The sequence below is a fragment of the Monomorium pharaonis genome, chromosome 3 (assembly GCF_013373865.1).
Source record: "Monomorium pharaonis isolate MP-MQ-018 chromosome 3, ASM1337386v2, whole genome shotgun sequence".
NCBI classification, from domain to species: domain Eukaryota; kingdom Metazoa; phylum Arthropoda; class Insecta; order Hymenoptera; family Formicidae; genus Monomorium; species Monomorium pharaonis.
In genome coordinates, this window is record NC_050469.1 from 11,994,870 (window position 1) to 12,015,414 (window position 20,545).

Below are 20,545 nucleotides of genomic sequence, written 5' to 3' on the forward strand. Positions count from 1 at the left end.
TTCCTCCTCTCGTTCTCCTTCGGTTAGCATAAGACGGCACAAGAGAATTCGATCCTGTTAAAAATGACGTTCCTCCCCTCCCCGCCTCGGTTCTCTTATTTGGGAATATAGTGCGCGCGGCGCGGCCTTGCGAGCGAATTTCATTCGCCGCTAAACGTTCGGCTCTGATTTTACGAAATGTTTCGCGATCGAGAGTGTCGTTCGGATTGCATTTGGCGCGTCCGATGTCAAAGGCGCCACTGCGCTCCACCGTGTCCTTTTGCAATTGCCGTCGACGCGCGTGGAGGTCGAGGAGGTGGAGGAGGAGACGGCGGGGAGAAGAGATCCTTTTGGTATCTCCGATCCTGCCGGAATGCAAACTCCGCCGACCTCGCCGCCAGGTGCCGATTCTCTCACAACGAGTGTCTTTCGCCACCGTCTCTTCGCCGTTTATTCTCGTTCTCTCGAGAGGAAGAGAAAGAGAGAGAGAGAGAGAGAGAGAGAGAGAGAGAGAGAGAGAGAGAGAGAGAGAGAGAGAGACGTCCCGCGCGTTTTTCAAAAAAATATGTCGTCGCGCGTTAACGTCGCCGTGAAATGTATGCGCATGCGTAATTATGTTGTAATAATAAAATACGCTTCGGGGCATCGTGCATGCGTGCGTACATATTTAAACGCGAATTTCCAACGCATCTTCACAACGTCGCGTTACATTAAATCCGCCCGCGATTAATAGCGCTGCAATTTAATGCGTAACGTGATTACAAAATATTTTCGCGATACACTTTTTTTTTACGTAATTAAATTGCGGCGTATACAGTTATTACCACGACGAAGTCACGGAGAACGCCACGTCAGCCACGTGTGTGTCACAGGCCATAATAATGCGGAATGGTCTCTGCCAATGGTCGTTCAACCGTGCGCCCTTTTTCCAACCCGGGATGGGCTTTCCGAATTAATACGTGCTTATGGCATGGCTTTTTTTGTTTTTGTGTATTTTTTTTGTTTTCGTGCTCGGACATAATACGCGATTTCGTATGGTTTGCAGCGATTTAACAGCTATTCGGGACAATTTATTTATTTTAACGAAATCTCGGATACGCGAAATCACAATATTGCACGGGGCAATGAAAAAAACAGCGGTTACCGCGACGAGGTCCGCCAAATTGGATTGAATTTTTAACGCCGGTCTTTTTTTGGGGGGGGGGAAGCAAAGCTCACACACACACACACACACACACACACACACGAATCTGTTTCGCGCTCCGCGAACATATTTTCTCATTCAGAATCATTATTGTCTATCGCTTTTGCCGCAACGGTTGTCACATTCTACTAGCCACAAACTGCTATATAGCTAACTTGAAAATATCAAGAGAGAACGGTATCGTTATTTACGATTATGGGCTTTTCGCTAAAATCGTCGTCGTCGTCCATCCGTGTTCACGAGGAGGAGAGGCAGGGAGAAAGAGAGGGGAGAGCGAGAGAGAGAGAGAAAGTCGCGATAAATGGCGTACGGTCTATGAATAGAGCGCATCAGGAAGAACGGACCTGTCGTTATAGTCTATTAAGACGTCGCGAGCCACGTTACGTCAGATCGCGCTTTTCTCGGGGGACGTCGACGGAAATATCGGATTCGTGGATCATTAATGTTGACGGCGCGGCAACGTCCCGAAGGCGACGAAGGGTTTTTTCTATTAAAAAGCCGAAAGGCACCGGCCCCGATCGATAATCGTCGAAGTACGCTTGTGAATTCGGGATGAGGTCAGTGTCACGTTGTCTGACAAATGAGTCCGCGTTTGCCGGACAACACGTTATTCGTCCCAAATGGTACCGCGATTGAAAGAGGGAGAGGGAAGGAGAGAGAGAGAGAGAGACAAAGAGTGAGTTTAAGAATTAACGGAACGTGACACGCGTCTTAATTAATAATTTAATGAGGTAATCCGAGCCTGTGTTATTGACGAAACTGCATGAAATGTATGAAATGTCGAATTAACGATAACTTTGTTAATGTTATTTATATTTACGGTAATGTGGACAGTAGATTGAAATTATTCATGGACGCGTTACGCGAGGAGAAGGAAGGGTGAGTGAAATTGCGATTTAATTGACAAGCAATTATACGCGTTTATTCCGTGTTACAGTTCGTAAGATTTCGAACGTGAACGAAATTAATTAATATACATGCGCATTGACGAGTCCGTTACATCGCACGCCCCGCTTCTCTGCCGCTGGGAGAGAGAACGATGACACGGAGGTCATTTCCTTTATCTCTCGAGAGCGTCCCGATTCGCGAAAGTGCGTTGAACGTAAAAATTCAGTTACCCAGTTACAATATTGCAATATTTTTCGTCGCGGCCCAATGAGGAAGGGATTACGCGAAGCTTAAAGTCGGAAAGGGATATGAGAAATTTAAATTGCAAATTGTCGGACAGTGTCGGTGCTGCACATGCGGCGCCGACGCGAAGTAAAGTATCGTCGTCGGTATACACGGGCCGATACAAAATAAACACTCGTAGTGCGTCCCGAGGGGACTCTCCGCGCTGATAAGACCCGGCGATAAGATCCCCGATGCGCTTGCTGCACGAGGTTTCGAATTACTCGTTTTCGACGAGCCGATGTCCCGGCCGAGCGTCTCGAAACTTTTGTATCGTAACAAGAGTCGAGCAACAAAGGGAGAGAGAGAGAGAGAGAGGGGGGGGGGAGGGCTTTCGAGTTCGTCGGCCGAGAAACGTAATTTTGCGTCGGACGAAATCGCCGACGCTCGGCGAGGATCAGCGGAGGGCTCGTGATGTCGTTAGCCGTGAATGCCGAGGGAGTGAGCGAGCGAAGCGAGGTCAGCAGCGCTCCACTCAATAAATCAGAGCCGCTGCGTCGAGCGACACACGCGTGTGATGTCGACCGGGAAGCGAGGACGGTCGAATTCTGCCACATGATCCGTCAGCGGAGATCACCCGGATGAAATACCGCGTCATGTGTGTATATATTATATATATATATATATATATATATATATATATATATATATATATATATATATACACACACACATGGACGTAGCCCTTCGCGAGGTGAAAACGTCCCGACGGGAGTCTCGAGCGCAAGGGTTACGAGAGCCAATGGGGAGGAGGGATGACGGACGTCCTGTGGCTTCGACGACGGACTTCGGGAAAGAGGTGGGGTACATCGTGTGCGAAAATTTGATTCGAAAATCGTGCGACGATTTCCGTACGTGGCTTGGACCGTGCGCGTTTAAAAATACACTCGTTATCTTTGCGCGTTTAATTATATTTAATTACCAACCGCGTACACAATTGCGTTGTTGTATCTCGCTGGTTTCGTTATCGCTTTTGATAAACGCGACGATTGGGAGAGATTTTTTTTTCTGGTACGCGTGGCGTTTCAAGAAGATTGAATGTAACCTTTCAAATGCCGTTCCTTTTGTTGGAATTGTTGTTTTAGAGGGAAACGATTCCGCAAAACAGATATAGGTTGATTTGAATCTTTTAAGCTACATCCTTTTTTTTTTGGCCGTCGCAAATTTTTACCGTGTAAACGCCGCGTCCTATCCCCGCGATGAAATATCTCTCTCCGAGAGACGTTCGTTCCGTCCGCTTTCGCGTCTGTTATATTTTTTTCGATATACATATACGTCGTTCGTCGCGTGTTCAATTTTCATCTCGACGCACGTAAAAATGATCACCAGACGGTCGGTAATAATTCGAAGTATATGCACAATTTTAGCACTGGCTGGAATAACACTGTAGGTTATTGTATGAAACGATATTATTTTTTCGCGATATCGGAGCAACAGAATTCGCTGCTCTTCTGCTTTTTACGCTCCCTTTTTTTTCGTTTCGTTCTCTCGATTGCTTCGTGAAATAATTCGCGAGTGCATCGCGCTACGTTATTCACAGTTCGTTAAAAAATAATAAACTCGACCGACCGACAGCCCGCTAATTGCCGTACGAGCGGTAACAATTGGATGACGCGTGGCAACCTAATTATCTTATAATAAAGCATGCGCTTTGAGTTATTTTACGGCGAGCGATTTATAAAAATTACCCGAGGCACTCAAAGGCAACACAATGTAATTGACTATCATCGGCGAATAATTCTATTATCCCGAATTACGCGATACAACGATGAATGCGTAACGAGGTAGCATATTTTAATAATAAATCAAAATGCGCTCGATCGGCTCGCCGCTCGCCGCTCGCTCCTACGTCCTTTAAATAATCCCTGGGTTATTAATAAAAACTACATTACATTTATCGCTTTTAGTTAATTATACAAAAGCTCTTATTAATACTGGTAAATAAATGAGATTCAACGGGCACCGATATATAGCAAAATATACGCGAGATCCGTTGGATAATTACCGGCGATTAATTATCAACGTTATGATATCGGGATATACGTGCGGCGAATAAACGCTCCGTTCCGTAAATAAACTTTTCTATTTCTCCCATTTATCGCGTTCTGACGGAAAACGACGTATGTACCTTGCGTGCGCTATGTCGCTACGTACAGATGCGCTCGCGACTCTTTTCTTTTCCACGAGCAGCGTTTCGACGAGGGTGAAGGGAAAAAAAGGGGTTTTAACCGCGCGCGTGCTGGTCGAGAGATCGATATGGGGACATATCGGTCCGGTGACAAAGAAAGTCGCTTGCACCTGCATGAAAAGTGACCCACTTCGCTCGGTAATTCCCTAAGATACGGAAGAAAGTCTCAGCGTCTCTCTTACCTTTGCGTCTCTTCCTTTGCGTCGTGATCGTTGCGGCTGCTTTCGCAAAAGAAAAAGGAAACGGAACCCGTATGACGAGAAACGGCTGCGCTTCTCGGATTTTGAAGAGCCTCGGGTATATCAGATACGATAGTCTTCAAGAGAGAGAGATACGTATTCTTTTACGTGTTTATATAGAAACAGCCTTCGAAGATAAATCGATATCTTTCGTTCCGTCGGAACGGCACCGAGACCGTATGAATAAATATTTCAAATATATACGTTCCGTGACGTGGAAGACGACATGATTGTCCATTTACATTCTTCGAGAGATAAAATTTAGAGAAACGAGGGATAAGTAAGTTTCTCTCTTAAAAAAAAAAAAATTTTTTTTAATCAATAAGAGCCGCTCGCGGAGCATTCTGCCTGATACGAAAACTGTTATCGCGATAAAAAAAAATTCAACGAAAAAAAAAGAAAGATTTACCGCGTTTGTTATTCATAAAATGCATAAAAAAAGTTCTTACAGTGTTAAAAAAAATTATGTAAAATTACGTAAATAATATTTGTAAAATTACACAATTTATTATGGAAGTATATAAAATATATTTTTCAGTATTTTTATTTCCAATTGTGCAAATATAGTTTTCCCTTTAATATAAAAATATATTTGCACAATTAAAGATAAAAATATTGAAAAATTTTATATACCGCCATCAACTGTAAGTTTTACACACATTATTTATGCAATTTTACATACTTTTTTTTTTACAGTGCATTTCCGGCGAAGTGCCGTGCTACGAGGATTTTACCAAAGTGTTTCGACGCAGTTTCTATTTCAGTGGACACGTAATGTATTCGGCGGGGAAACTAATAGCTTTATTACTATTCATTACCGCGTTTCACGTGACTGACAGCTGACCGTTTTGCTTATCTAAATAATTGGCGACGTTTTTCGTTAAAAAATTCCTACTCTTCGCGCGTTGAAGACCGGCGCGAGCTTTTCTGAAAAGTGACGCCGATCGCTCGCTCGCACGCGGAAGCGATCGAAGCGGACATAAGCGTTGTTACCCGCGATGAACATTAGGAGGATAATGACGCGCTTGGCGCGCTCACTTTTCCGACCGTCGTCGCCGCGAGGAGCGTACGGGGAATCCCGCGCGCGTTGAAACGCGCGGTAATAGCGGGGCTGGAGAATATTACCACCGGGGCCGCTCTCTCGCGGCCGCGCAAATCGGCGAGAGATTTTCGCGCGGAAACGATCGCGCCCGGGACTTTATCGCCGCGTTTACGCCGCGCTAAATCTTTTTACCGCCACCGGTTTGTCGGTCCGCTATTTCTTTTTTTTTTCCTCTCTCTCTTTCCCTCTTTCTCCTCCCCTCTCGACCTTCCCTCCCTTTGTCTGTCTCTCCTTCTCTCCTTTTTTTTTTTTCGTTTACGTCGGGATAAATGCTTTATTGCCGAGCGATTCGGACGGGCCAGTGGCGTAAGCGAGTGGCCCACGCACGGCACTCGGGGACGCTCGTCGATTCCCAGCGGGATGGAAAATCTAATGCCTCACTTCGGCCACCAGGTTAAACTTTTCGAGAAAATGTTCACGGGTGTTCGCACTTCCCATAGAGAGTACACAATGGAAGATTTAGCCTCGCTCTTATGTTCTCGTCGCTCTACCATAGGTGTTCTCGTGATTATTTTCTATTTACGTATCTTTCTACACGCTCTTGCCAGGAGGATGATTTAAGACGTGACCTGATCTCTGCGTTCTCGATAATCGCGTGCCGATACTTCGAAAATATTTTTTCAGTGAATTGTTTTTTCTTTCCTCTCTCTCTCCACACAAATGTTTATTCGAGCTTACAGACGGGAAGAAGCGATAAAACTGACGTTCCGATAATTCCGATAATTCCATTGATACGTGCGTGACGTTGGCTCGCCAAGGCCAACCACTATTAGGCGAACGTTGCATTGACGAGCCGAGCAATAATGCAACTCTCTCCGATCAAAACGACAGGGTCGAAGCGCTTGTTGCGCTGCCTGTATAAATCGCATTTCTCTCCCTCTGTTCACATCGTGTTTTAAACGCGAAAACACGTCGGCACGCGCGCGATAAGGATACACTTTTTCCCCCTTCGCGGTGACGCAAAAGTTGCACCATGATTACCTCGAGAAAGAGAAAGAGACGACAGTAGTGTATTTTGACAATGTTTCTCAACACGCCGCCGTGTTCCGCCGTTTAAAACCAAACAATCCGGCCGTCTTCCGTTTATTATCCCGCGTAGGCGAGCGTGCGCGCCTTCGTGTCGAATAAACGTCTCACGTAACATCGTCCCCTCTGTTGGTCGACTGTGGGAGATACTTGAAATACACACTGTCTGTCTTGCGGGATGACAATAATTCATACGCTCCATTCATACGCGCTGTATAGCGAATTCTTAAAAATTTATTTAGGAACTATAAGAAGCACTTTTCGCAAATTGAGCTTCAACTGAACCAACGCATATGGACAATATTTTTTTTTTTTTTTTTTTAATTTAGCATTCTTCACATGTCAGTCTACCAAATTTTCATGTTAATTCAACACAAGATGAATATGTCGCAAAATAATTTAAATATTATTGTAAAATAGTTAGAATAGTGTTGTTTTAACACTAAGAAATGCTAAATATCAATTTAACACAAAATGCAAATAAAATTACATTATATTAACATTTAAATAGATTAAAAATCCAATATAAAAACTTTAATACAAAATACAAAAATCGATATTGACACAAATACAAAAATGTTTTTATCGTGTAATATCAGGCAATCAAACATCTTCATTAATTTAATCCCCAGCACTTGCATAACTTTTTTGACGTTTTTTTTTTATTTTTCTATTTTCAAATCATACGCTTAAATAGTCACTTAAACAATCAAATACAATATTATATCAATCTTTTAGCAATAAGAGATATTACAGAGAAAAATATCTGTTTTTTATTCTGCTCTTCAAAACTGTTGACACGATAATATTCAAGTTAAGCGAGAAAAACGTTGAATTTTTAAAAAACAGAAAGCAATGTTGAAACAGCAAATTTCTTCTTCCAACATCACTCATTATCTAACAATTGAAAGATATTAAAAGAACAGTACGATATTCCATTAGTGATTATGCAAGTATATTGCATGATCTCATTTCAAATTAAAAGTAAATGATAGTAAATTAATCTTTATTAATAGGAAAAAAAGTAATCTCTGTTTCCTCGATAATCACGTTATTTTGTCCATCGTCTGTATGTGAATTCTTACTATTACACAGGCAAGATATAAAAAAGAAATAAAAAAAAATACATGAGTTGCCGGGAACACAGTGTTTTGCACCAGTGGACACGACATCGGTGGACACATTCTCTCGCGTAAAACGAGGCGGATGCCGAGGATCTTTATTTCGTTGTCGTATCCACACCGCGATGACGTCGCTAATGAACGAATTACGCTCGGGTGCGCGACGCGCGCGAAATAAACGCGCGGAACTGCGACGAGCAACGCGCCGTAACTCGCGCGTCGCGAGCGACATGCTCGGGGGAGGGAGGAGGGGGGGGATGATACGTGTTTACCCTCGTGTAACTTTGGACGAACGCCAGACGCCGTTCACCGCGTCAATTTCCCCACTGGCAAACCGCCGAAATCTTTGTCAAACCATATGTCCTCGCGCGGGCGCGCGCGCACGCTCCGTTATGTCAGCCCCCTCGCCCCGGGAAAAGTGAGCGTGTGTCGGCGCGGAGTCTTTTTACACGCGGAACGAGTCGAACGTGGCGCGCGCGGGCAAAAAGGAGAACGTTGTCAAATTTAACGCCGCGCGCTTATCGAGTGATTTATCTCGTTCTCGCCGCTCTTCCGTGAAAAATCTCTCTCGTCGAGCCGTGCGCGAAGCCCGACCGGGTTTTCCGTCGGCGTCGTCGGCGCGAACCTCGAGGCGTAATTCAGCGATTTGGCGCGGTGAAAATACGCGGCAAAACGGATAATCATCGTGTTTCCTCGCGTGCAAACGCACACGGGTTTATCTCGCACGCGCGCGAGATACAGTTTTATTTTATTTCGCTCAATGTAAATCTGTGCACGCCGGGCAATATCCTTCCTTGTTCTCGCGGGCGATTTATGGCGACTATAAAAATACAGCGCCGCAACGAGAGGGGTTGTTTCACCCTGCAGACGCCAATGGAAACAGACCCCGGTGTTTATACGGGGTAATGGGAAGTAAAGTTGTGGCCGCGCTCGTATTCTTTCGCTTGTATATACTTGACCCAATCCGCGCCTTTAATCCGTCGGAGCGCCGCAGAATTCGTCACGACGCGATTATTAACGGCAAAGTGATTTCGTTAACGCTTAATTGGAGGGCCAAGTACGCGAAACCGTAAAAAAAAAGACTGGGACTGCCGAAAAAAGATACGTCCTTGCGCGAGAGCAAACGCGCGGTTTCGATTCCGTAAAATCGCCGGCGCTCGGACAGCCTTTATTGCGCCGCCGATAAAATAAATACATAAATTGAAACACACGAGCGCAAATAAATGTTACAAGTTTAACCTGCGCCCCGCGCTGCGTTTTTCACCCGGGGCCGCATAATTTGCACGCAATTATTTCGCCCGCGTAAACACCGCGACTCCGGACCGGATTAATAAACGCCCGGCGACGATAAACCCGGACGGTGTTAACGTCCTGTTTGACACGGCGATAATTGCGAGCAATCTCTCTCGCGTAGCTTATCCCCCCGTGCACCGCGTATAAAAGTGCCGGCGCCTCTGCGAGAGATCGAACGATCTCGAGTCTTCTTTCGAAAAATCGATTTCGCGCCGCGTCGTTACAGCGACAAATTAGAGCGGCGCGCGTACACGCGAGAAGCGTAACGACGTCCGTGAGACGTGTATATATATATATATATATATATATATATATACGTGTGTTTACAAGAAAGCGTCACCTCTGTCCGCAGATTCACGGTGAATTAACGATACGATCGCGCATCCACCCCTTTCACCCTCCCTTCGCGCTCGACAAGACCAGATAATCGCCCTTCCCGCGAACGCATTAACAGCGTTTCTCTCTCCACGCGGGTAAATCGCGCGGCGATCTGTTGTCTACGTTATTCGTAACCTGCATAAACGCATACGTACAGGCGAGAACGCGCGATTAACGCCGGTTGATTAGAACGAGCCCTCGCGGTCTCGTGTCAACATAACGAAACTCGCGCGGCGGAGACGGAGACGCGGCAACGCCGCGGCGCGGCGTGCGGACGACTTTGGTAGCCGGCCGCCGGTCCCGAATGCAACGCACTACTCACGCATGCAGACAGACGCACTCACGCTTACACGGGCACGCAGGCATGCATGCGCGCAGGCAGGTCTGCCCACGGTGGAACGTCCGCGCGTCCGAGAACGACCTTCCCTCCGCGCGATTCGCGCACGGCGCGTCGAGCCAAGGAACTTTGCTCGCCCGTGGAAGTTTCTATCCCGTTCCTCGCGCGCGCGCGCGCGCGCGCGCGTTCTTCTCCGCGACGAATGTAGATTTCTCCCGTGTGTACACGGATCGAGGATCCTGCAGTGCAGCCTTTGGTTTTTCTGCCTCTTGGGGAATATTCTTTGCCCCCCTCCCCCCCTTCCCCATAGAGCTTTATTTTTTTCTATTTCATATGTTTAATGAAAACTCAATTGAAATCAATTTTTGTCTTGCAAGGTTTTTTTTTTTTTTTTTTTTTACAGCTTGAACGTTAATTTTTGTTACAGGCGGTCAGTTCAGAATTAGTTTTGGTTAGGAAGAAATTTAAATGCAATTTCCACGGCAAACAAAAACGTAATGTTTACGAGAGGAAAAGATTGGGTATTGGCGACTATGACACATCTATAAAAATAAGAAAACTGGAAGCACCTAGGAAATTTGGAGGATGAGAGTAGAGGAACACAATTACTTTTGGCATTCTCGCAACAAGTTTTAAACGATGTAAACAAATTGAAACGAATAAAGATTTTTTTTTTTCTTGTTACTTTTACCCGGCACATTTTTATTTCGCGTTAATAATGTTCTACACGCGTTTCGACACATGTATGCACGCATTAATTTTACGCGCCGCTTTTGAGACAATCGATTGATTTCACTATTCATTGAGTGCCGAATGGTAAACAAGTCAACGTTTGTTGGAAAAAAGTGGACTTGCCCCGTTGCGCCCCCGACTCTTCAACTCTAGTACTTTTTTTTTTTCATGAATACTAATGGCTTTTACATCTCAATATCCGGCACGTAGCGCTGTTGATTTTTTTTATTACGCTTTTTTTTACAACAAAAAGTCAGCCGAAGTAAATATGAAAAGAATACATTTTCACTGATAAAAATCTACCCCCTTCCCCTCCCTCTTTTTGTCTGTGTTCACAGATTTATGGACAATAGTACAGGTTTTATAGTCTCTCATAAGACTCCTCGTACCATTTGTACGCAAATCACACAGTCGAACGAAAACGAACGAAGAAGGGATGGGGATAGAGGGATGGGAGGGGGGAAGAAAGAGGGAAACGGGCGGGAGAGAAGAGGGCGCGGACAAAAATTATATACATAATAATATGCAACGTTGCGTATCGCGACGTGAAGAAACTTCGTTACCGCCGTAACGTCTGCGTAACGCGTATATAAGAAACGCGCGCGTTATCGCATCGCGTCGCCCCGGGCGGCGTGAGCCGTGACTTGCGAAAAAAAGTGAGAGAGAGAGAGAGAGAGAGAGAGAGAGAGAGAGAGAGAGAGAGAGAGAGAGAGAGCGGTGGTACAGACAAAGTTTGAAGCATTTTTTTCACGCGCGCCTAAACACATAATTACACCGCGAGTCTTTTTTCCCTTCGGTTCCTTTTTTTTTTCTTCTCCGTCATTTATGCAGCGGCGATTAATCGTAATTAAGTTCTTGTGTCGCGTTCCCGTAATAGAATGGTGTCTTGAGGACAGGACGACGGCGGGCAGCAGCGGCAGCTCGTTACGGAATCAACGAGTCATGTAATTCGTCGGCTCGAATACCGCCGCTCGCGGCTCCTCGAAGCGCGTGGTAATCGCGCGCGGCTTCCAGGCGCTTCGGTCGTCCGTTTTTCCTCTCCCGTCCCGTTGGAAGATCGCTCGTTCGGATTTTCGCGGAGCGAAGGCGAGAAGAGACGATTCCTCCACACGGCGGGCATGGACCCGTGGTATACCGCACTGTAGCGTGTCTCGATTATATGCGGCCGCGCGTAATGAATTATCGTGCGCATATTTCTTGCGAAAGGCGCGTTGTGACATACCTCCGGTAAAAGCTGTAGGAGGGGAGATTTTGTGCGGAATTAAAGCCTCGCGACTGCAGCGGCTGTACGGTCGCGGCCAAACGGGAGAAAGGATTTAATCATTGTGGATACACATGATGATAGCGTTCCTGTCCAACGCGGTATTAACGTCAATCAGAGAGTATACCCGCTCGATTTTTGCGAGCAGGCCTTTATTACGCGAGCGCGCGCGCGCGCACACATACACAAACGCGCGCACACGAAATGAGTCACACGGCTTTTTATACGTACCTGCCGATCTGGTATAATCTTCGTAATGTATTTTACAAGCGATAATCGTCGAGTGTTTCGTTCTATAGGTACAAGCGGCCGATTATCGTCTAATAAAATAATTCTCGACGGAGAAGCTGGTACAAGCGTTAATTGTTACAAAAAAATATGTATCAATTTTGATATATTTTAATCCATGTAGCACAAAAATTGCTGTTACATTACCAATGTTGCAACAAGGTTGCAAGATTGCAACAATATTGCTACAATGTAATTGCAATTTTTGTGCTATGTGGGAATATTATAATAGTTATCTAAAGAACACAATATAATTGTTTTGATAATAATAGTATTAAAAGATTTTCGTTCGAAGGCATTGTTAATTTTTACCGAACATATTTTTCTTGGTGAAATACTGTACAAAATTCTTCGTTTAAGTAAGTTGTGTCTATTTTTTAAAGATTTTATATCTTTCCTTACATATGAGGACAACTATTTGTAGATTGTATTTGAAATAATTTTTTTTCTGTGTATCATAAAAAAGGTAAATTAAGGGAGTTCCGCTGCTAAATCAAAATGAACAGATTTCCATGCATGAAACTTTGTATAGAAGTTCAAATTAGTGATATAAATTGACTGTCAAAATTTCAGAAAGCTGAACTAGCTAGTTATTTAAATATTAAATATTTTATTAACATGGGCTCTTATTGGAATCAATGAATTTTCAGGATTTTTTAGTTTTTATTGTCATATTAAACGTAGAAGTAATGAACAGATGTTAATGAAACTTTTTCTCTAAATCTTAATCAGTGGATATTCACTGATTCGCAGTGGCATACTTATAACTGTGATAATCAGTGAATATTCACTGTCTTTCAGTAATTTTCACTTTAGAATTAGTGTATAGTCACTGAAAGATCAGTGTATTTATTTCACTGATTGTCAGTGAAATATATACACTGATAATCAGTATGTATATCACTGAAAGTCAGTGTATTTCCACTGATATGGTCGAGTTTTCACTAATTGTGATTTAGAGAGTTACGACGATACATCTTGCTGTCCCGAAAAGTACTGTTAAATTTTTGAAACGATGCACTTGCTCGTTTGAGTGAAATAATTGATAAGATAAAAAAGTTTATAATAATCGAAGTAATACAGCACGTAAGTGTGGTAAATGTGTGCTAGTGATATAACATGAATTTTAAATTGTTGTATTTAGTTATCTTAAAGGTGGTATAATAGTGAAGAATGTTTATTCTCAATTTAAAAAAAAATTATTTCAGTAATGAAGGTAGTACTTTATAGCCGAATTTTTTCTTACGTTCACCATTATTAACTTTAGATTATATACAACAAAAAAAAAGAAGGCAACAAAATGGTCATTTGAATATTTTTCTTTACTAGAACCCCTGTGTCACTTGTTGTGCCGGGCCTGAGCAGAGGAGCTCTTTTAAATCACGCAATACAAACGTTCGGAGAAAAATTGTTTATATTAGACAGAGAAAAACTCGTTGCAATCGCGACTCTTTTTCTAAAAATAACTCGTACGGGCAGAGGGAAGAGGAAACGAATCGACACTGTTGATCTCTCGTGCGAGCCGCCGCTTCCGCAGGCGATGTGTCTCGTTTTCGCGGCGGTGTATCACGCGACAGTCTGTTAATCTCAATCTGACAAAACATCGCGTCGTTTGGGCGTACAATGTGCCGACTATCTCTAAGAATAATGCGCGTCAGCTGATTCAGTTCAGCCGTATGAATGAACGAGCGGCTTGCCAACTGGTGATAGCTCTCATCAATCACGTCTTGGCGCATCTTTTCTCGAAAGGAAAAAAAAAAGAGAGAGAGAGAGAGACAGAAAGGAAAAGCGGAGAAAGGATATATTATCTCATTTTCGTTTTCCCCGAGAAATGAGATTCAAGAAAGGAAAATCTCTGACGGTGACGCGTAATCGCGAGAGTTCGATCTGAACGCGGTTCGCTCTCTTCCGAGCGGCGCGCGGCGGCTTGGTTTTATTCAATTAATTCGCGTCGCCGAGGAGGAGAACACGCGATGCGATCCTCGATCGCGACGAACACGTCCTAGGGGGTTTCGACTCGCAGTTGGCACACGTGCGCAGGTGGAGTGCGGTTTTTGCTGGGCGGCCGGTGGCGATGGTGGTGGCGGTGGTGGTGGTGGTAGTAGCGGAGCGGCCGCGGCGGTGGTTTTTTGCGCCAACCGCGAGGTCTCTAGTGGCTTTTTCCCTTCTTTTCTTTGGTACCCACCCGTGGTACGAGGGAGGGGGAATGGCGAAGAGGCACGAAGGAGGGGGGGGGGGGGAGAAGCGCGAAGAGGAGAGCGCGACGGAGGGAGAGAAAGATAGCGTAACGCGCCTGTCGCAAAAAAAAAGGGGAGATAGAGAGGTAGGAAGGAGGTGAGGGACGGGGAACATGAGAGAGAGAGAGAGAGAGAGAGAAATAGCAATCGGATCACGGTTCGCTCCTTCCAGCTGGCCTAGCACGACGAAGGAGGCCTTGTCGCGCGGCTGCTCGTTCGGTCAATGTCTTCTCTTTCTTCCTCGCTCCCTCCCTTCTGTCTCGCTCGCTCTTCTCCCCATCCCTCCTCGCGCTCTTTCTCTCGCTCCCTCTCGCTCCCCGCTCTCTTTCATCGTTTCCCCCACCAGTAGCACTCCCGTGCTGCATCGCGCACACACGAGACACGGGTGCCTGCCTGCCAGCCAGCTAGCCAGCCTGCTTGCCTGCCTGCCTGCCTGCCTGCGAAATCCCTCTGTCATCTTGGGGAACGAACGCCCGTCCAGGATTATCCCGCGCCGTGCGCGATCGTGAGAAATCAGTTGGTCGCGCCCGAGTACGCGCGCGTTGTCACCGTCGGCCTCATCCGCGTCCTCGTCCTCGTCATCGTCTTCGTCGTCGTCGTGCGGCGGTGACGGCGGGCGGCGGAGAGTCGCACACGGCGAAATCTGGCACACGCACGCACGCACACACCGCGCGGAATCATACCGGTAACGTTGTTCACGGTGGAGAATGAAAGAGAACGCGGTGCGTTCGGAAATGTGCACCCGTAGTATCACCGCGGTTTGAAGGCGCGTTCCGAGGAGGCGAGAAGGAGCAGGAGGAAGAGGAGGAGCAGCAGGGGGAGGAGGAGGAGGCGGCGGCGGCGGCAGCGGCAGCGGCAGTTCGCGTTTCTCGTTCGGGCTTTTTCCGCCGGCGGCCGCGCGCAACAGCGTCGAAAGTTCCGCGAACCTACGTCGCGCTTTCTCATCTTGTCGCACATCGTCGTCGTCAATGACGTCGCTGTGTCCCCGAAGCCGTCGCTCGTCTCCGTCCACCACTATCACCTCGTAGCTGGGACTCGCTCGCTGTGTTTACAACGACGTGTGTGCGCTACGCGTATCGGAGTGCGTGCGCGACACAGTGCGGAATCTCGCGGCTCGGAAGCATGGCTCTCGGCGACGTCGTCGTCGTCGTCGTCGTCGCCGCCACCGCCGCACGTTAGGAGCAGCGTCGCGCGGGCGCGAAGAATGAAACTCGACACCGCTACGAAATACTAGCGGCTGTGGACGCCCGATTGCGGCGACGCTTCGCATATCTCGCGACGAACGCAGGTGGGCGCATCTTCCGCGGCGTATCCGCGAATTGATTTTCATACGCGATTTAATGATGTTAGCTCGATAAATGTGGTGCTGACGGGAGGTTTCGATGAGGAGTGAAACGCTGATACTTGGACGGTTCTTACTGTGTCCTTGACGTTTATTACGGGAATAATAATGCAGATTTCTTGCGAAATGTAAAATTAAAATTTACGATGACTTGTATTTTTGTAAACGTTTGGTTTTCCATACTTTCACAACTTTTTGAGTTTAATGTGGACAATATGACGTTGCAGAATAAAAATAAAATAGAAATAAAATATTGACGTATATGAAATATACGAAAGTGGAATACATTTGTGTGTGTGTATGTGTGTGTGCATGCATATGTACACATTTATACATTTTGTGTACCCAAGAGAGATCATTCCTCCTACTTTATGCATCCTTTTCTCTGTTTTCAGAGTGCAATAAAGCTAGCTGGTAAAAATAATGTCAAGAAGCTACATACGTTGCTGTCGATAGCAGAGGAGAAACCAAAGGTGGACACAGGGCAGAATAACAGGCACAACGAGCATCACATCAAAAACAATTTCAAGCACAACCATTACACACACAATTCCATACTGACACCTTCGACGCTAAACCAGGTAATTGAATGATCTCGAGTTGTGAATCACATAGAGAGTCCAAGCTTGCTGGCATACTCTAAATTGAAAGTGATCGGCAATGATAGTGGTGTTGACAATTTCTGTTGCAGGGCCTAGATGCAGGTACAAGCGACGACAGTGGCAGAGCGTCTGAACGGTTGCACGGCCCTGGTATACCTAGGGATTGCCAGGACGCAGACAGTTCCAGGGACCATCTCAGCGATGTAAGTCCTATGTGTTATGATTGTGTAATTTGTAACAAGTAAAAATTTGTGTAACAAATGTTTTTTTTAAGTGTTGCAAATGTCTGTTTAATATATTTTCCTACATTGACATTCACTTTTTAAATATATATTCTAACTGTACAATTAGGATAAAAAATATTTGCCCTACAATTTCTTTATTGAATCAGTAATAAAAAAATTGGAAAGTTATAGTTGGTACATTGATATTCACGAAACTATTTTTATAATACAGGCTAGCAGTCATTGCAGTTCGGGTAAAGGTTATATCGTAAGTATCTACAATCAGTATACACTCGGAAAATTGTAAATTCTATTTCTATTATGATAATAAGCAGAGGTGGACGTTTACATGGAAAATATATATAATCTACATTACGTGTACACAATGTAAACTATGGCCAAGGTTTGATTTACTCTCAAAGCGCTATTGCCATCACTTTATTCTTGTTTTATATGTAATAAATGATAAACATAGAATTTCGCCAATAGCAATTTGAACCATAATTTACGTAAACTACGTTTTACGTGTTATCTATGTAAACAATCTGTAGTCATAGAAGATTCATATTTCATTCTCAAAAATAATGAAAATTATATTCACAGTTTCTTTTATTTTTAATCTTATATTTTTGTTTTGTCAATACTAAGGTTAAAATATATTAATAATCTTGTAACATTTTTTTCAGTGTGATAGTGAAGGAGAAGACGATAAGGTATGCACATTTCCTGTAAATTCTCTACTATATTGAAGAAAATAATTGATGTGCTTTAATATCACTTTATTATTTTTATGTTATAGGGCTCGGATGCCGAATCTATACTCTTTGAATCTTCTACCCCACCACCTCTCACACGTAAATGTAAGTAATACATGGAAATTTGGAAATGGAAAATGCTAATACTTATATAGACATTTGAAAGTATAATGTTATTCATTACTGGATATATTGTGCGAGATATCTTTTATCTATGATTTTTCATTTTTAGACGAATTGCCATCTTCTTCGCCACACGTACCACCCACAAACGGGGCAGGCGGATCTCCACCGGACACGGGTGGTCAAATTTCTAATCCAGCTACGGCACCTATACCTCCTCCTGTGCCTGCGTCTGCACCAGTTCCAACAGCGCCGAGTCCTCCCAGTCCCACGTTGCCTCCACACATATCTCAGCCTCCTGTAAGTTACTGCATTAGAACAATTTACTCTTTTCGCGCACGCGGGAGAGGTTCGTAACGTTGTTAATTGTGTTTTAGATGACTAGTCCTTTGGCAGCGAATCCACGTGCAATAGCTCCGCAACAGCGGCCAGCTTCCCCCGCTCTGCCACCACCCTCCTTATCTCAACAACCGCACACTACGATACCTGCATTGCATCCACCCATCGGGCCTCTTGTCTCGAGTCATACAACTAGTCCAGCGGTAGCCAGTTTAGGTGTTACGCCAGCAGCACCATCAAACGGAGCGGCCACCACGAGTTATCCACCGCCCATTCCTATAGCCGCGTATCCGCAGACGCAACCATCGTATCCACCGCTTTACACTCCGTACACCGCTTTAAATCACAGCCCGTATCTTCCGCCTGCGGTACCATCCCCTTCTCACTCTGCTTCGTCGCGCGCTGACGTGGTAAGTTGCAAGTGTCATATTGTACAGCATCGACATTTGTTTAGTTATTTTGTTACATTTACTGACATTGTTTATCTCAAATATACGGGATGCGAGTATTTGTAACGAGAATAATTATATTTCAGAGAGGGAGTAGAGCTTCCCCCTGTACCAACATAAGTAAACAGACTATAGGAAATAACCTCGCGAGTCATAATAATACTCCACTGAGCGCTGCCACCACAACATGCGTATCCACTATAACTAACACAGTTACCACGGCAAACACTATTGCTCATAAAGACATGGTAGCCTGCAGTCTGTCCGGACGAAACAACTCTCCGCGTGGACATAGCCCCAGTCGGGAAAGAGATAGTTATAGGTAAAATATTTCCTTCTGATCGCACTATGATCACGTTTGCTAGAATTGAATAATTCAACCATCAACAAGAAATTTTAATAATAATTATAATATCTGTTACAGCAGTAACGTGAGTAGTCTAAGTCGGGGCAGCATAACGCCTGTTAGTGTGCCAAACACCTCCTCTCCAGCCAATTCTAGTCTACCTGCCTACACCAAGTCACAAGGTTGGATTAGGTAAGTTCAAGCAAGTTTAAACCTCTTGATAAAAGTCGCACAAAAGCAGTATAATAATCTTTTGTCTTAAAAAAAAACAGCAACAACACAGCATCCCAGCTCTCCCCAGCGACAGCTACGTCTGTTCCGAGGCCAACTCCGCCACCGGTGCCACTTGGCATACACACGTTTCCACCACCGATGTTCGCAGCGCCTTTACCACCTCCAGTTTCTAGCTCAAGTCCGCATACTTCACTGCCCTCACTTCCTCCACCGACGACCAATCCTAATCCGTTTTCGGCAGAGTCTCTATTCCAAACAAGTAAGCTTATAATCTTATTTTTTTAACGTATTGCATTCTATATGAATATCAGCAGTCAATAAATGCACTAACCAAAAGAAGGGGTGACACATGTTGCAGGTCAGGCAGATCTTTTGAGACGAGAACTCGATAGTAGGTTCTTAGCATCTCAAGACAGAAATGTTGGAGTTGGAGTGGGGAATTTGGGTCCACCAGCATATCTTCGAACAGAAATGCATCATCATCAGCATCAGCACACGCATGTACATCAACATACTACACCGTTGTTGCCAACAGCTGCAGCGTCATCGCTTTTTCCACCTCCAATTGTAAGAAATATGTCTGTTATCTAATGAGATCAAATATTTATATCCATCATAAGATCGATCATCTGATTACGATAAACTTATCGTAACTTGTTCGCATATATAAATTGATGAAATTATCTTTTAATAGTTTAAGGACATCCCAAAATTGGGAGGAGTCGATTCACCATTTTTTCGTGGGAACTTAAACATTTCTGGTTATTCTGGTTTTAACACTGGCCTTCTTCATCCTGGAATTGGACCGCCTTCGACACCCTTTGTGTCACCTAATCACTTAACTCCGTTTGCGCCAAAGGTACTTTTAAACAAAAAGCTAAAAATTTTTTTACATAGTTTATATATGCATATATAAAAATATATATATTTAAACGATTGATTTTTCAATTTAGAAAAGTGGAAAGTGGAATGCGATGCACGTGCGCATCGCGTGGGAAATATATAATCATCAACAAAAGCAACAGGCTGAAGCTAAAGCAGGAGGTGTCGTTAGTACCAAAACCGAGTTACTAAGACCACCGGGCCATCTTTATCCAGGGGGACCAGCCAGTGGTCTTGGACTCGGTGCACCATCAATGGCACCTCCATTTCCCACTAACATGCCATCTGCTCATCCCGCACCACCTCCACCTCATCCTGTCGGTTTTCTGTCTACAACGGCCTCACATTTAGGTAATAGAGGTAACCAAGATTCGCATTCTTACATGCACACAGTTATGTTTGTAAATACATCGAACTGCATCATATGATGATCAGTGTTTCATCATTGCTATGATCTTTTCTTATATTAGGAGCAGGAATATCGCCTTTTGGAAGATATCCTTCAACGTTTGGCGCCCCAAATCCCAATTTTCCGAATCTTTCAACTTTTCCACCAAGGGAAATGCCACCTCTCAGTGGACTTGGTTCAGTGCATGATCCATGGCGAGGGTATGTATAAGAAACATTTAATCTAATCAGTTATCAAGTCATTAATCGTTTTCTATTGTCAACACATTTCACTAACTTTTATACC

The 20,545-nt window shown here is 44.6% G+C and overlaps 1 protein-coding gene across 6 annotated transcripts in view; it reads left to right on the forward strand.

The window, feature by feature from the left end:
- Positions 1-20,545, forward strand: part of LOC105834275 (autism susceptibility gene 2 protein) — a 33,379-nt gene that overhangs the window by 10,225 nt on the left and 2,609 nt on the right. The window contains exons 2-15 of one of the 6 annotated variants that reach the window (XM_036283900.1): positions 16,293-16,478; positions 16,589-16,702; positions 16,956-16,991; positions 17,410-17,436; positions 17,523-17,583; positions 17,711-17,901; positions 17,979-18,350; positions 18,476-18,711; positions 18,817-18,927; positions 19,008-19,228; positions 19,307-19,536; positions 19,664-19,828; positions 19,923-20,211; positions 20,322-20,460. In XM_036283900.1, coding sequence (XP_036139793.1) covers positions 16,293-16,478; positions 16,589-16,702; positions 16,956-16,991; positions 17,410-17,436; positions 17,523-17,583; positions 17,711-17,901; positions 17,979-18,350; positions 18,476-18,711; positions 18,817-18,927; positions 19,008-19,228; positions 19,307-19,536; positions 19,664-19,828; positions 19,923-20,211; positions 20,322-20,460 — 2,378 coding nt within the window. Of the gene's footprint in view, positions 1-16,292; positions 16,479-16,588; positions 16,703-16,955; positions 16,992-17,409; positions 17,437-17,522; positions 17,584-17,710; positions 17,902-17,978; positions 18,351-18,475; positions 18,712-18,813; positions 18,928-19,007; positions 19,229-19,306; positions 19,537-19,663; positions 19,829-19,922; positions 20,212-20,321; positions 20,461-20,545 lie in introns of all 6 variants that reach the window. The other 5 variants (XM_036283903.1, XM_036283897.1, XM_036283898.1 and 2 more) reach the window with 5 other exon arrangements.